The following is a 13,013-nucleotide window of genomic DNA, read 5'->3' as shown; positions in this document are numbered from 1 at the left end:
AAAGGCTATTAATTTCAAACTTAATGTCTAACAATATTTAAGCTGTTAAAAAGAATTATTGAATATCCATATGTGAGGGTATTCTGTATCTTGCAAATTTTTAAGAAAATTCAAGTAACATGCTTATAATATGATGTCATTTTAAAAAGGCACAAAATTATATATATATATATATACACACACACACATGCATATATATACATATATATATACACACAGTTTGATCCAAGTTTTAAAAAATAAATGGTATTATATGCATAACAAAGACTGAAAGGAAATAAAATTGTTAAATGTGGCAGTAGAATTATAACTACTTTTATTTTTTCTTTTATACTTCTATTTTCTAAATTTTCTATGACTATCACGTCCACATTTAGTTAAAAACAAGAATGTTATTCTTTTTAAGTTAGATTGGTTATTGATCTGGGTAACTATTCCTAATTATTCCTAATTACCTATTCCAACTAAATATATTTAATAAAATCATATCTGTTGGAATTTGGAAGGGAATTTAGAAATGACCTAGTATGATCTGCCATTCAAAAGATGAGGAAATAGGTTTAGAGATTAAGTTGCCTATTCGTGTTGACATATTTAGCAGCAGAGCCTTACTTAGAACTCATATTGTTTATCTACTGACCAGTACGCATTTTTACACTGCTTTATAAGATACCTATAATAGTAATTCAAATAAGATGTAGAGATCTAAACAAAATAACTGTTACTTTGAGAAAGACTTTACCCTAATGTACCTTTAAATTTACATTTAGATAATTCTTATTCTAAACTATAAAATTGCTTACAACAGGGAGAACATATGCTATTTCTTATTATATAACAATTTTATTAAAAATTTCCACTGAAATAAATTTCCACTGAAATAACTTTGTTACTGTTGTTACACTTTCAGCTGAATTTTATACCAACTCATGAGACTAGTTGGTATTACCAGTATCTCTAATCACTTTGCTTTAACGGTTTTTCCCTCCTTACTTGATGAGTATGTCTAATATACTTAGATACACTTCCACTTGGAGACATTTGAATGTATTTTCAATTTATTTATATTTAATTTGTTTTTTTTAAATAAATTATGTTTTTCCTAGTTGTATACTTTAATATGAGGGCAGATACCTTAATTCAAGGTCTTCCTTTGGATCTTGGCTTTGAAAGCTACATTTTGATTTTGAATCTGGGGTCTTCCTTCTGACTAAGCTTAGACTGTTACTTTGTCACCTATTTTCTATTGGAGATAAATCTAGGTTCCTCCTTTTATTCCACCTGAATTTATAAGGATACTTTTCAACGTTACCTCTGATGAAGATGAGTTTTTCAAAATGCCTGTATATTTATCTTTTAATTTTACTCCTGGTTGAAAGAGCACATTTTTCATTTTTCTGTCCATCATGTCTTCTGATGAGTATTCCTCTAAAGGTAGTATTTTGTTCTCTTCTGTTATGGTCAGGCTAGGAATAATGTGTAATAGAGTATCTGTTTGTTTTGTTGATTCATCACTTTTAGGAGCAACATCAATTAAATTATCTTGATTTGACTGGTTCGAAGTTGGTAGGCTCAGGTCTTTCATATCATCATTATGCAGTAACTAGAAAATATATCAATAAAACAAACTACCAATTAATTATTACTGACTATGAAATATTTAAAACGAATAAAACTGGACTTAAAATCATTTGTACATCTTTATCCTTTATTATAACAAGTTACCATCAATATTTGTAAATTGTTACATTCCTTATTAAAAGAGTTGAGAAATTCTGCTTGCCTGAATATTGATTATATTGCTTTATAAATCAGTGGCTCTCATATATTCAGATTTTATAAATCAGCAATATCTCAAAGAGAAAATTGAGAGGTCTAACATTTTACTGTTATACTATCACCAATATATCCTAAAATAAAGGACAATTTAATAGCAAAATAGCATATCATAAAATCACAGCTATATCACAAAGGAAATTTTAATAGCAAAATAGTACAAAGAATGGATTCATATAACAAAGGACAGCCTGTTAAATTAAATAAATTTAGCTGTATAAAAAATTCTCTTTAGTGTCTTTTTTCTCTCTCCTTAACTAAGGAAAACAGTACATAGTGACTCTTCAACTGGTATTTGAGAGCCACTGACCCAAGATGGAAATCATTAAATGTTATTTGTCATTGGTTTACATAGGGATACACTGCTTATGGGATACCTTTATAAAATTAGATAAAAAGCAAATAATATCATGTGAACTTTTTATTTATAAAATGTAAATTATTATTTTTAGAGGAAAAAGTAAAGAACGTGGTTAGGTCTGTGGCATCAATTTCTAAGATCATCGTGCGGAAGTTTATGCTTTTTTTTTTTTTACTTATTTCTCTCTTCTTTTTGTCAACACCTTTTGTCCCTATCTTCACATGTATTTTTAAATATTACCATTTTGTACTGAAAATTTCCTTTGAAGAGTATAATTTTACATAAATAAATTGTGTAAATGTACAGATTGTGTCATAAAAAAATAACCATGATAACCTGAATAAGTTCTTGAGTACTTTTGTCTTTTCATCTACAAATATTTCTCCACTTACAAATATTTAATCCTTTTATAAAATAGTGACTATTAGAAGTTCTCTTCCAAGTTCCCTTACCTCACTTGGAATAGTTTCGGCTTCCTCCTTTATAAAAGAGACATCTGTTAAGAAATTAACAGAAATATGTTATTACATATAAAATGATAAACACATTATATGTATGTACACTAATACTATATTAGTATAGTTTTTCTCATCAAGAACAAAGAACAATTTAAATAAAAGTGGCTATTCAAACATAAACACTATTTAGGAAAAACAGACTGATCAGGGTTTTGGTCAAGATGACAGAGTAGGTAAATGCTGTACTTGACTCCTCTCACAACCACATCAAAGTTACAACTATCACTGGGAGTAATTAGAAGTCCTACAACTGGGGGCACACAGAAGAGGCTACCTTGAGACTGGTAGGAGGGATGGAGACATGAAATGGGCTGGTCCAATGCCCACATGTGGTAGTTGAGAATTAGGAGAACTATCTCAGCTGCAGAGGTCCCCCTAGAAGAGTGAGGGGTCTGAGCACACACTGGGCTCCCCAGTTTAGGGTTCCAGTGCTGGGAAAAGTCCTCGCAACTTCTGGCTGTGAAAACCAGCGGAGATTGTGACTAAGATAGAGGGCTGAAGTAGTTGCAGATTTTCCTCTTAAGGGGCCTGTGGGGACTTACTTGCTGATGGACTTGCTTGCTCTGAGCTCCAGCACTGGGGCAGTAGCTTGAAAGGCACCAGGGTCATATGGGGAGGAAATGAGTTGTCTGGCTGCAGGGTGAAGGTTGGAGGGGCAGCTATCTCCCAGACAGAAGAGCTGGCAGAGGGCATTGTTCCTTTGTTGAGCCCTCACCCCAGCCAGTGTGCAGATGCAGGTGGCCGCCATATTTGAGTCTCAATCAACCTGGCTAATACTAGTCACCAAGCCCTGGTGATTCCCTGAGATCCTGGTCCTCCCAACTTGTGGGCCCATCTAAGCTGCTTCCAGTGGATTTTCCACACAAATAGCCTATCTCGGCTCATGCTGAGAACTTTCTAAAAATCTCTCGAAGTTTCAAAAACCTAAACAAGCAGCATCTGGCCTTGGCATGTGCCATACCTCTTGCTGAGCAGCCCCAAGCCTGGCACTAGCAGCAGCTGGCCTCAGTGGCTTGGCCTCTTGCGACATTGCCAAGCCAAGCATGGGTGGTGGCCAGCTGTGGATTGCTTAGATGCTCACGCCAGGTGGCGCTGGGCAGGGCACAGGCTGCAGCTGAACTTGGTATATGGCAGGGCTCCTCCCCGGATGCCCCAGCCTGCATACCTGGTGGCCAGCTTCGGTCTGAGCCAGAACACCACCCAGGGTCACATTTGAGGATGACACACCCAAAGGGCAGACTTGGAAGGCACCAGAGCCCTGCTAAAGTGAATCCTGTTCTGTAGGGTCAGCCCCTCCACAACAGCTCCTCCACTGGTCACGACCAGTCCTCATAACCAATCAGTCTGAGGGTCAATCCCTCCCTTTGACCAGCAAACAGCAAGCGGGGTTCAACTACAATAGGAGGGCACACACAACCCATACAAGGGACATTCCTGGATCACTTGACTCAAGTGACCAGGAGACACTGTGCCACTGGGATCAATAGCACACCTACTACATAAAGCCACTCTAAGATTGGGAGACATAGCAGCCCTACCTAACAAGTAGAAACAAACACAAGTAGGCAGCCAAAATAAGAAGACAAACATGTCCCAAATGAAAGAACAGAACAAAGCTCCAGAAAAAGCACTCAACAAAATGAAGACAAACAATCTATCAGATGCAGAGTTCAAAACATTTGTTATAAGGATGCTCGAAGAACTCAGTGAGAACTTTAACAAAGAGATAGAAAATATAAAAGTGGAGATAGAAAACAAAAAAGAATGAGTCAGAAATGAAGAATACAATAACTGAAATAAAGAGAAAACTTAGGAGGAATTAACAGTAGATGAGATGAAGCAGAGGATCGAATCAGCAATTTAGAAGATAAGGTAGCAGAAAACACCTAATCAGAACAGCGATAAGAAAAAAGAATCCAAAAAAATGAGGATAGTTTAAGGGGCCTCTGGGACAACAAGTATACCAACATTCACATCATAAGGATACCAGAAAGTGAAGAGAGAGCACAAGAAATTGAAAATCTATTTCAAGAAATAATGACTGAAAACTTCCCTAACCTGGTGAAGGAAATAGACATATAAGCCCAAGAAGTGCAGAGTCCCAAACAAGATGAATCCAAAGAGGCCCACACCAAGACACATATAAGTAAAATGAAAAGGATTAAAGACACAGAGAACCTTAATAGCAGCAAGAGAAAAGCAGTTAGTTACCGACAAGGGAGCTTCCACAAGACTGTCAGCTGATTTCTCAACAGAAACTTTGCAGGCCAGAAGGGACTGGCACAAAATATTCAAAGTGATGAAAAGCAAGGACCTACAACCATGATTACTCCACCCAGCAAAGCTATTATTTAGAATCGAAGGATAGATAAAGACCTTTCCAGACAAGAAAAAGGTAAAGGAGTTCATCATCACCAAGACAGTATTACAGGAAATGTCAGAGGGACTGCTTTAAGAAGAAAAGAGGGACTTCTTTAAAAAGATAAAAAATGTGGATAATAAAATGGCAATAACTACATATCTAGCAACAAATACTTTAAATATAAATGTATTAAATGTCCCAATGAAAAGATAGGGTGGCTGAATGGATTAGAAAACAAGACCCTTACATAAGCTGCCTACAAAAGACTCGCTTCAGATTGAAAGACACACAGACTGAAAGTAAAGGGATGAAAAAAGATGTTGCATGAAAATGGAAACAAACAAAAAAAGCTGGGGCAGCAATACTTAAACCAGAGAGAATAGACTTTAAACAAAGGCTATAACAATAGACAAAGAAGGACTCAGTTATCCCACTTCTGGGTATTTATCTGAAGAGACCCAAAACATTGCTTTGAAAGGACATGTGAATTCATATGTTCATTGCAGCATTATTTACAGTAGCAAAGATATGGCGGCATCCTGGGTGTCAATCAATGAATGAATGAATGGATAAAAAAGAGGTGGTATGTATACACAATGGAATATTACTCAGCCATACAAAAGAGTGAAATCTTGCCATCTCCAACAACCTGTATGGGCCTAGAGAGTATTATGCTCAGTGGAGTAAGTCAAAGAAAGACAAATGTCATATGTGGAATCTAGAAAGCAGGTTAACAACAGATACACAGAGCATTTTGATGGTTGCCAGATTGGGGGTGGGCAAATGAGTGAAGGGGAGGGGATTAAGGGGTACAAAGTGGTAGTTACAAAATAGTCATGGGGACATAAAATTTAGCATGGGGAATATGGTCAGTAGTATTGTAATAACTACGTATGGTGTCAGATGGGTACTGGATTTGTCAGGGTGATCACTTCATAAGTTACATAAATGTCTAATCACTGTGTTGTACATCTGAAAGTAATATATTGTATGTCAACTATAATTGAAAAAATAAAAATATGAAAATGAAAATAAACAGACTCATGAATCTCTGGGAAGATGGGGGAGTGGTAAATGCACAGATGTGGAGATAAAATGAAAATAATATAAAGTGATAAGATTTCAGATCCATTGATATAAGGCGTAAAAACAGGTATAGAGTATGTTTTGCTAAAAGTCAAGAGGACATTTAAAAATCCCGGTCAGTGATAGGGTTGGGATTAGAAAAAGAGACTAGAATAAAGTTTATGTAACCGGCAAAAAAAGGACCATTCAAGAGAGGCTGTTTGAAGCACTTGTAAAATTTCCTTAGAAAGATAAAGAATACATATTTAGCAAGTAGAAGAGGAAAACTTAAAAAAGGAGAAAGAGGGAATAAAGAATTGAGATACAAAAAATGTATAAGTCCTGTAAAAAATTTATATATGGTCATTATTAGCTGTATGACTGGTCAGCTCCTTTTTCTGATCCTCAATTTTCTCATATGTAAAAGAGGATAATGATAGCTTATCTTATCACTACCATACAAGTTACATAAGATGTGAGCAGCAATACGGTTAAATGCTCGAGCTCTTGGGCCAAACAGGTTCAAATTCAACTCCTATCATTTAATGGCTATGTGACCTCTGATTGATTTGATCCTCAGTTTCCTCATCTGTGAAGATTGGTTTATATAACCCAAGTAAAGTGCCTGGAACACTGTGATCAATATATGTCAATTATAACTATAGGAAGCTTTAGAAAAACCAAAAGGAAAGAAGGCACTAGATGATCCAATGGGACTTGAAATAAGCTCTTTGGATAAATGAAAAAAAAAATAAATTAAAAAAGGAAAAGATGGCCATCACCAGTGAGCAAGAGAGGTTAACCTCCTATCTTTAACAGTGATATTGAAGAGGGAAATGTGATTCCCCTACACCTAAAACTTGAATGTTTCAGGTAAAAGAGTAGACTAAAGATGCATTAGCTCTGCTAGGCTGCCTGATCCTCAGAGGTTAGGAAATAAATATAACAAAGCCTGTTTTAGCCAGGGAAGTAGAAGTAGAAAAGTAGAAAAGTATCCTGAGGTTAAAGTCTTATCACAATAAATCATTATTCCAATCTTCAGAATCCAAGATTTTAAAGATATAGTATTATGCATCAATTTGAACTTACTTTCTAAATGAATCTTTTAACAGATTTTTCAAAAGACTGCATGAACGGTTTTTCCATTAATTAAATATCTACTGATAATTTGTGGTAGATTCTTAAATGTAATGCTAATTTAATTTCCTGTCCCCTCCTCTCTCACCTCCCTGCAACACACACACACACACACACACACACACACACACACACACACACACACTCCTCTACTTAAAAGAGACCAATAGCTTTACACTTAATAATACTAAATAAAAATATCTATTCATAGATCATAGTTAAGATTTAACTTTTTTATCATCCTTAAAAAAAGTAAAGGAACATTAAAAATAAAAATAACTCTGAATTAGGTCTAAGTCTTTTCTTCAGAGTATTATAAAATATATACTCAAACTATAATGAAATGCATATTTATTCTTTAACAAAAAATGAAACCCACTTAAAGCAAATTATTAATTTTCTATTTGAGATATAACCACCCTGTTTTTAATTATCTTAATAATAAATATAAAAAGTGAATTCGTTTCTTAACCTGATGTTAAAATGTCTTCAGAACCCTCTTCAAATTTGCTTTCAAGTATCTCATTGGTATTACTTTCCTGGAAGCAAAAAAAGAAAAAAAGAAAATACACCAGAGAAATGTTTAAAGGCTAAAACATTTTTCTCCACCTTCATAACTTTTAATACTTTTTAAAAATTTATAGAAGACAAGAAGGAAATGAGTTTGTGAGAAAAGCAAACCAAAAAACTTTATTTTAAAGAGAGGCACACACTGGCTAGGAGTTGAAGTTCCAAGGAGAGGAAAGTCAAGAACTGATAGGGTATTTGAGTGACAAATGTATGAGAGAAAAAGATTACCAGATAAATGATATAATGTAACTTTAAGGAGTATGAGAGGATTCCCCCCGGGACACATAATTTTTAATTGAAATACATTATGCCCTATGAGTTGAAAAATCATGTTGATCTTTACAAAATTCCAAGAAGAATTATAAGGTAGAGTGATCACTGGTTCTTATAAAATACTGATCTTTCAATAAGAACCCAAAGTTCATAGTCTTTTTAATGAAAAACACCCCAAATTTTCCATAAAATATCAATTCTGTATTAGTAAATGTTAATCAATTTATCCTACAGCAGCACAACTCTGCCCAATAATCGAAAAGGCATCGAAATCATGAATATGTCAATATGTTTTAACTATCATTTCAAGGCTGTGATCTTAGTCAATGTTTTATCTGTCTAACTGAAATGTCAGGTCAAAATATATAGGTTAGATTGCATTTCTAAATGTTAAACCTTATTCATTAATCTGATAAAGGTCTAGCACCTAAAAATTATAGAGAACTCTTACAATTCAATAATAAAAATACAAATAGCCAAATTAAAAAATCAGCAAAGAATTTGAATAAACATTTATCCAAAGAAAGAAGATATACAAATAGCCAGTAGGCACATGAAAAGATGCTCATATCGCTGGTCATTACAGAAATGCAAATCAAAACCACAATGAGATACCACTTCAAACCCATTAGGATGGCAATATTTTTTTTTAAAAGGAAAATAAGAAGTGTTGGAGAAGATGTGGAACCCTCATACATTGCTGGTTGAATGTAAAATTGTGCAGCTGCTGAGGAAAATAGTTTGGCAGTTCCTGAAAAAGTCAAATGGAATTACTATGTGATCCAGCAATTCAACTCCTAGGTATATACCCACCAAAATGAAAAACATGCTCACACAAAAACCTGCACATGAATGTTCAAATCATTATTCATAATACGTACAAAGTGAAAACAACCCAAATATCTATCAACTGCGAATGGATAAATAAAATGTGTTATATCTATACAATGGAATATTATTTGGCAATAAAAAGAAATAAAGTATTCAAACATGCTACAACAAGAATGAACCTTGAAAACCCTATGCTATACCTGAATCTAATTTAAAAAAACATTATGCTAAGTGAAAGAAGGAAGTCACAAAGGATCATATATTGCATTTCATTTATATGAAATGTCTAGAATCTACAGCAACAGAAAGTAGATTCATTGTTGCCTAGGGCTAGGGGGGCATGGGATTTGGAGGGTATAGCCTATGGGGTACGGGGTTTCTTTTGAGGATAATGAGAATGTTCTAAAACTGATTGTAGCAGTGGGCACGCAACTCTGTGAGTATACTAAAGGCCACGGCATTGAACAGTTTAAATGGGTAAATTGTATGGTATATAAATTATATCTCAACAAAGCTGTTAAAAAACTAAATCTTATAAATTATTAATCAATATTTATCGAATGCCACATTATCAAAATAATAAAATGCATGAACCATGAATAACATTTTATAATTGAGAACATGAACACTATCTGATCATTATTTTTAATTACCATAATCTTTTTTAAATAAAAAGTATTAAAAACTATGTATGGGAGAATGAATTATGTTAATTACCTTAGGTCGACTATGTTCCAATTTTGGGTTAAGAACTCCTTCTAAATATGTAGCTTTTTCTCTCCACGTACTCAGATCTCTATATTCTTTTTTCATTTTTTCTAGCCTAAAGAAAGAAAGAAATAGCATTATAGTTTAAAAAAGCAAGTGACGGAAGAATATATATGGTAGATTCAAAAAGAATTTATACAGTATGATCCATTTTTAAAAGTGCTAAAAGAAGCAAACCAACAATATACTGTTTAATGATACAGTAAAAGAAAAAAGAATGATTACAACAAAAAGCAAGGAAGTAGTTACCTGGGGAGAGTTGGGGAGAGGGATGTAATTTTATAAGGTTACACAAACACGTTTCTGATATTGGGTATGCTGTATTTCTTAAACTGAATTGCAAATACCTAGGCAATATTCTTATTTTTATTTAAGATCTACATATGTGTTTTGGAAATTATTCAATATATATTGGTCTCAATATTGATGAAAGAGGAGAATAAGTTTCAAATTAAACAAGATAAAACTCCAGAAACAGAACTTAAAGGGAGATAAGTGATTTACCTGATAAAGAGTTCAAAATAACGGGTCATAATGATGCTCACAGAGATCAGGAGGAAAATGCGTGAACGAAGTGAGACTTTCAATAGAGATGAAAATATAAGAAAGTACCAGGCAGAATTATAGACCTGAACAATACAATAACTAAACTGAAAAATTCAGAGGGGTTCAAGAGCAGACTAGGTGATGCAGAAAAAAGATCAGTGAATGCAAAAATATGAAAGTGGATTTTATCCAATTGGAGCAAAAAAAAATTAAAAAGTGAAAATAGCTTAAGGGACTTATGAGACACCAACATGCTGACAAATATATGCATTACAGGCGAACTAGAAGAGAAAGGGGCAGAAAACTTATTCAAAGAAATAGTGGCTGAAAAGTTCCATGATATGTGGAAAGAAACAGATGCCTAGATCCAGGAAGTCCCAAAAAAGATTAATCCAAAAGACCCACACTGAGAAACATTATAATTAAACTGTCAAAAATGAAAAACAAGGAGAGAATTTTCATCTTAAAAGCAGCAAGAGAAAAGCAGTTTGTTACCTATAAGGGAGCCACCATAACATTATAAGCAGAGTTTTCAGCAGAAACTTTGTAGGCTAGAAGGAAGTGATATGATATACTCAACTGCTGAAAGAAAAATAAGTGCCAACCAAGAATACTCTACCCAGAAGTTATCCTTCAGAACTGAAGGAAAGATAAAGAGTTTTCCAAACAAACAAAAGCTGAAAGAGTTCATTACCACCAGACTGGCCTTACGAGAAACAGTGATGGGGGAGTAAAAATGTAAAGCTTTAGTATGCATTCAAAGTTAAGTCGTTATCAGCTTAAAATAGATTGTTATAAGATGTTTTAGATAAGCCTGTGGTAACCACAAAAAAAACAAAACAAAACAAAAAAACAACCCATAGTAGATACACTGAATATAAAGAGAAAGGAATCTAAGCATATTACTATAGAAAATCATTAAACCACAAAGGAAGGGAGCAGAAGAAGAAACAAAGGAATGACACACAGCCAGAAAAAAATTTTTTAACAAAATGGCAATAGTACGTCCAATAATTACTTTAAATGTAAATGTACTAAATTCTCCAATCAAAGGACATAGAGTGGCTGAATGGATTTAAGAAAAACCAACACTCACCTACAGGCTGCCTACAATGGACACACTTCAGCTTTAAGGACATACACAGACAGAAAGTAAAGCTATGGAAAAGATACTCTATGCAAATGGAAATTAAAAGAAAGAAGAGGTAACTATACTTATATCAGAAAAAATTTAGACTTTAAGCCAAAGACTTTAATAAGAGATAAAGAAGGTCATTATATAATGATAAAGAAGTCAATCCAACAAGAGGACATAACATTTATAAATACTTATGCACCCAATGTAGGAGCACCTAAGTACACAAAGCAAATATTAACAAATATAAAAGAAGAAATAAACAGCAATATAATATAAGAGTATTATACTTTGAACAATGGTTAGATTATCCAAACAGAAAATCAATAAGGAAACATTGGACCTAAAGTATATATTAGGTCAGATGGACTTAATAAGCATTTGCAGAACATTCCATCCAACACTAGCAGAATACACATTCTTCTCAAGTGCAGTGGAACATTCTCCAAGAAAGATCATATATTAGGCCACAAAACAAACCTTAATAAATTTAAGAAGATTTAAATCATACTAAGCATCTTTTCTGACCAAAATTTATAGTATAAAACCAGAAATCAATTCCCAGAGGAAACTAGAAATTTCACGAATATGTAGAGGTTAAACGACATGCTACTGAATAACCAGTGGGTCAAAGAAGAACTCAAAAGAAAAGTCAAAAATCATCTTGAGAGAAATTAAAATGAAAATAAAACCTACCAAAACTTGTAGGACATAGCAAAAGCACTTCTAAAAAGGAAGTTTATAGTGATAAATGATTACAATTAGAAAAAGATCTCATATAAACAACCTAATTTTGTACCATAAGAAACTGGAAAAAAGAATAAACTGAGCCCAAAGTTAGTAAAAAGAAGGAAATAATAAAGACCAGAGGGGAAGTAAATTAAATATAGACAAAAAAAAAATCAATGAAACTAAGAGCTAGTCTTTTGAAAAACTAAAAACAAAAAACAAAATTAATAAACCTTTAGCTAGACTTACCAGGAAAAAGAGAAGGCTCAAATAAATATTTTTTTAAATCACCATATCTGGTACCCTAGGTAGCTTATAAATGTTATTGAACGAGTAGAGTATCCTCTACATCAGTCTAGAGGATAAAAGGGTTCCTGGATTATTCAGTTCAATGTTTATAAATTCATTTATGAATCTGAGTAAAACTTATGTACACATAAATTATTTTCTAAATGTTTGGGAGCTCTCTTTCTGGCAATGATGGATTAGGTTGATGGAACAGGTTATTTCAGACAAACCATCCCAATGCACAACTTAAAAAGCTGGACAAAATATTTTTTTAAATTTTTGTTTGAAAGTAGCAGTCAGTTATAAAGGCAGCAAGAATTTGCAGATCTAAAATTCTAGACAGAAAGGAAGTCCAGAGACTTTAAGCCTATAATTTGGTATCATTTCTCCTTCAAGGCATTTTTAGTAGCCAAGAATTAAGAAGCCAAGCAGAGCTTTAAGATAGATATACAAGGACTGAGGAACAAAAACCAGAATTCAGACTCTGCCAAGGATGAGAAGCCATGATAAACACCTAAGGTTTCAGGTGGGATCCTAAAAGGCTATACCCTAAGACTAAGTGCCTTCTTCAGAATTGTGCCCTAGCTGCCTTAT

At 33.7% G+C, this 13,013-nt stretch overlaps 1 protein-coding gene across 1 annotated transcript in view; it reads right to left on the bottom strand.

Moving 5' to 3' along the window:
- Nucleotides 1–13,013, bottom strand: part of C2CD6 (C2 calcium dependent domain containing 6) — a 105,842-nt gene that overhangs the window by 54,502 nt on the left and 38,327 nt on the right. Inside the window, exons 10-13 of the mRNA XM_011369251.2 lie at nucleotides 9,671–9,776; nucleotides 7,752–7,818; nucleotides 2,650–2,693; nucleotides 1,313–1,603 (exon numbers count right to left, since the gene is read on the bottom strand). Coding sequence (XP_011367553.1) covers nucleotides 1,313–1,603; nucleotides 2,650–2,693; nucleotides 7,752–7,818; nucleotides 9,671–9,776 — 508 coding nt within the window. The remainder of the gene's footprint in view (nucleotides 1–1,312; nucleotides 1,604–2,649; nucleotides 2,694–7,751; nucleotides 7,819–9,670; nucleotides 9,777–13,013) is intronic.

The sequence above is a fragment of the Pteropus vampyrus genome, unplaced genomic scaffold (genome assembly GCF_000151845.1).
Source record: "Pteropus vampyrus isolate Shadow unplaced genomic scaffold, Pvam_2.0 Scaffold146, whole genome shotgun sequence".
Lineage (NCBI taxonomy): Eukaryota > Metazoa > Chordata > Mammalia > Chiroptera > Pteropodidae > Pteropus > Pteropus vampyrus.
Note: the sequence above shows the minus strand (reverse complement) of the source record. Positions and strands in the feature narration are given on the sequence as shown.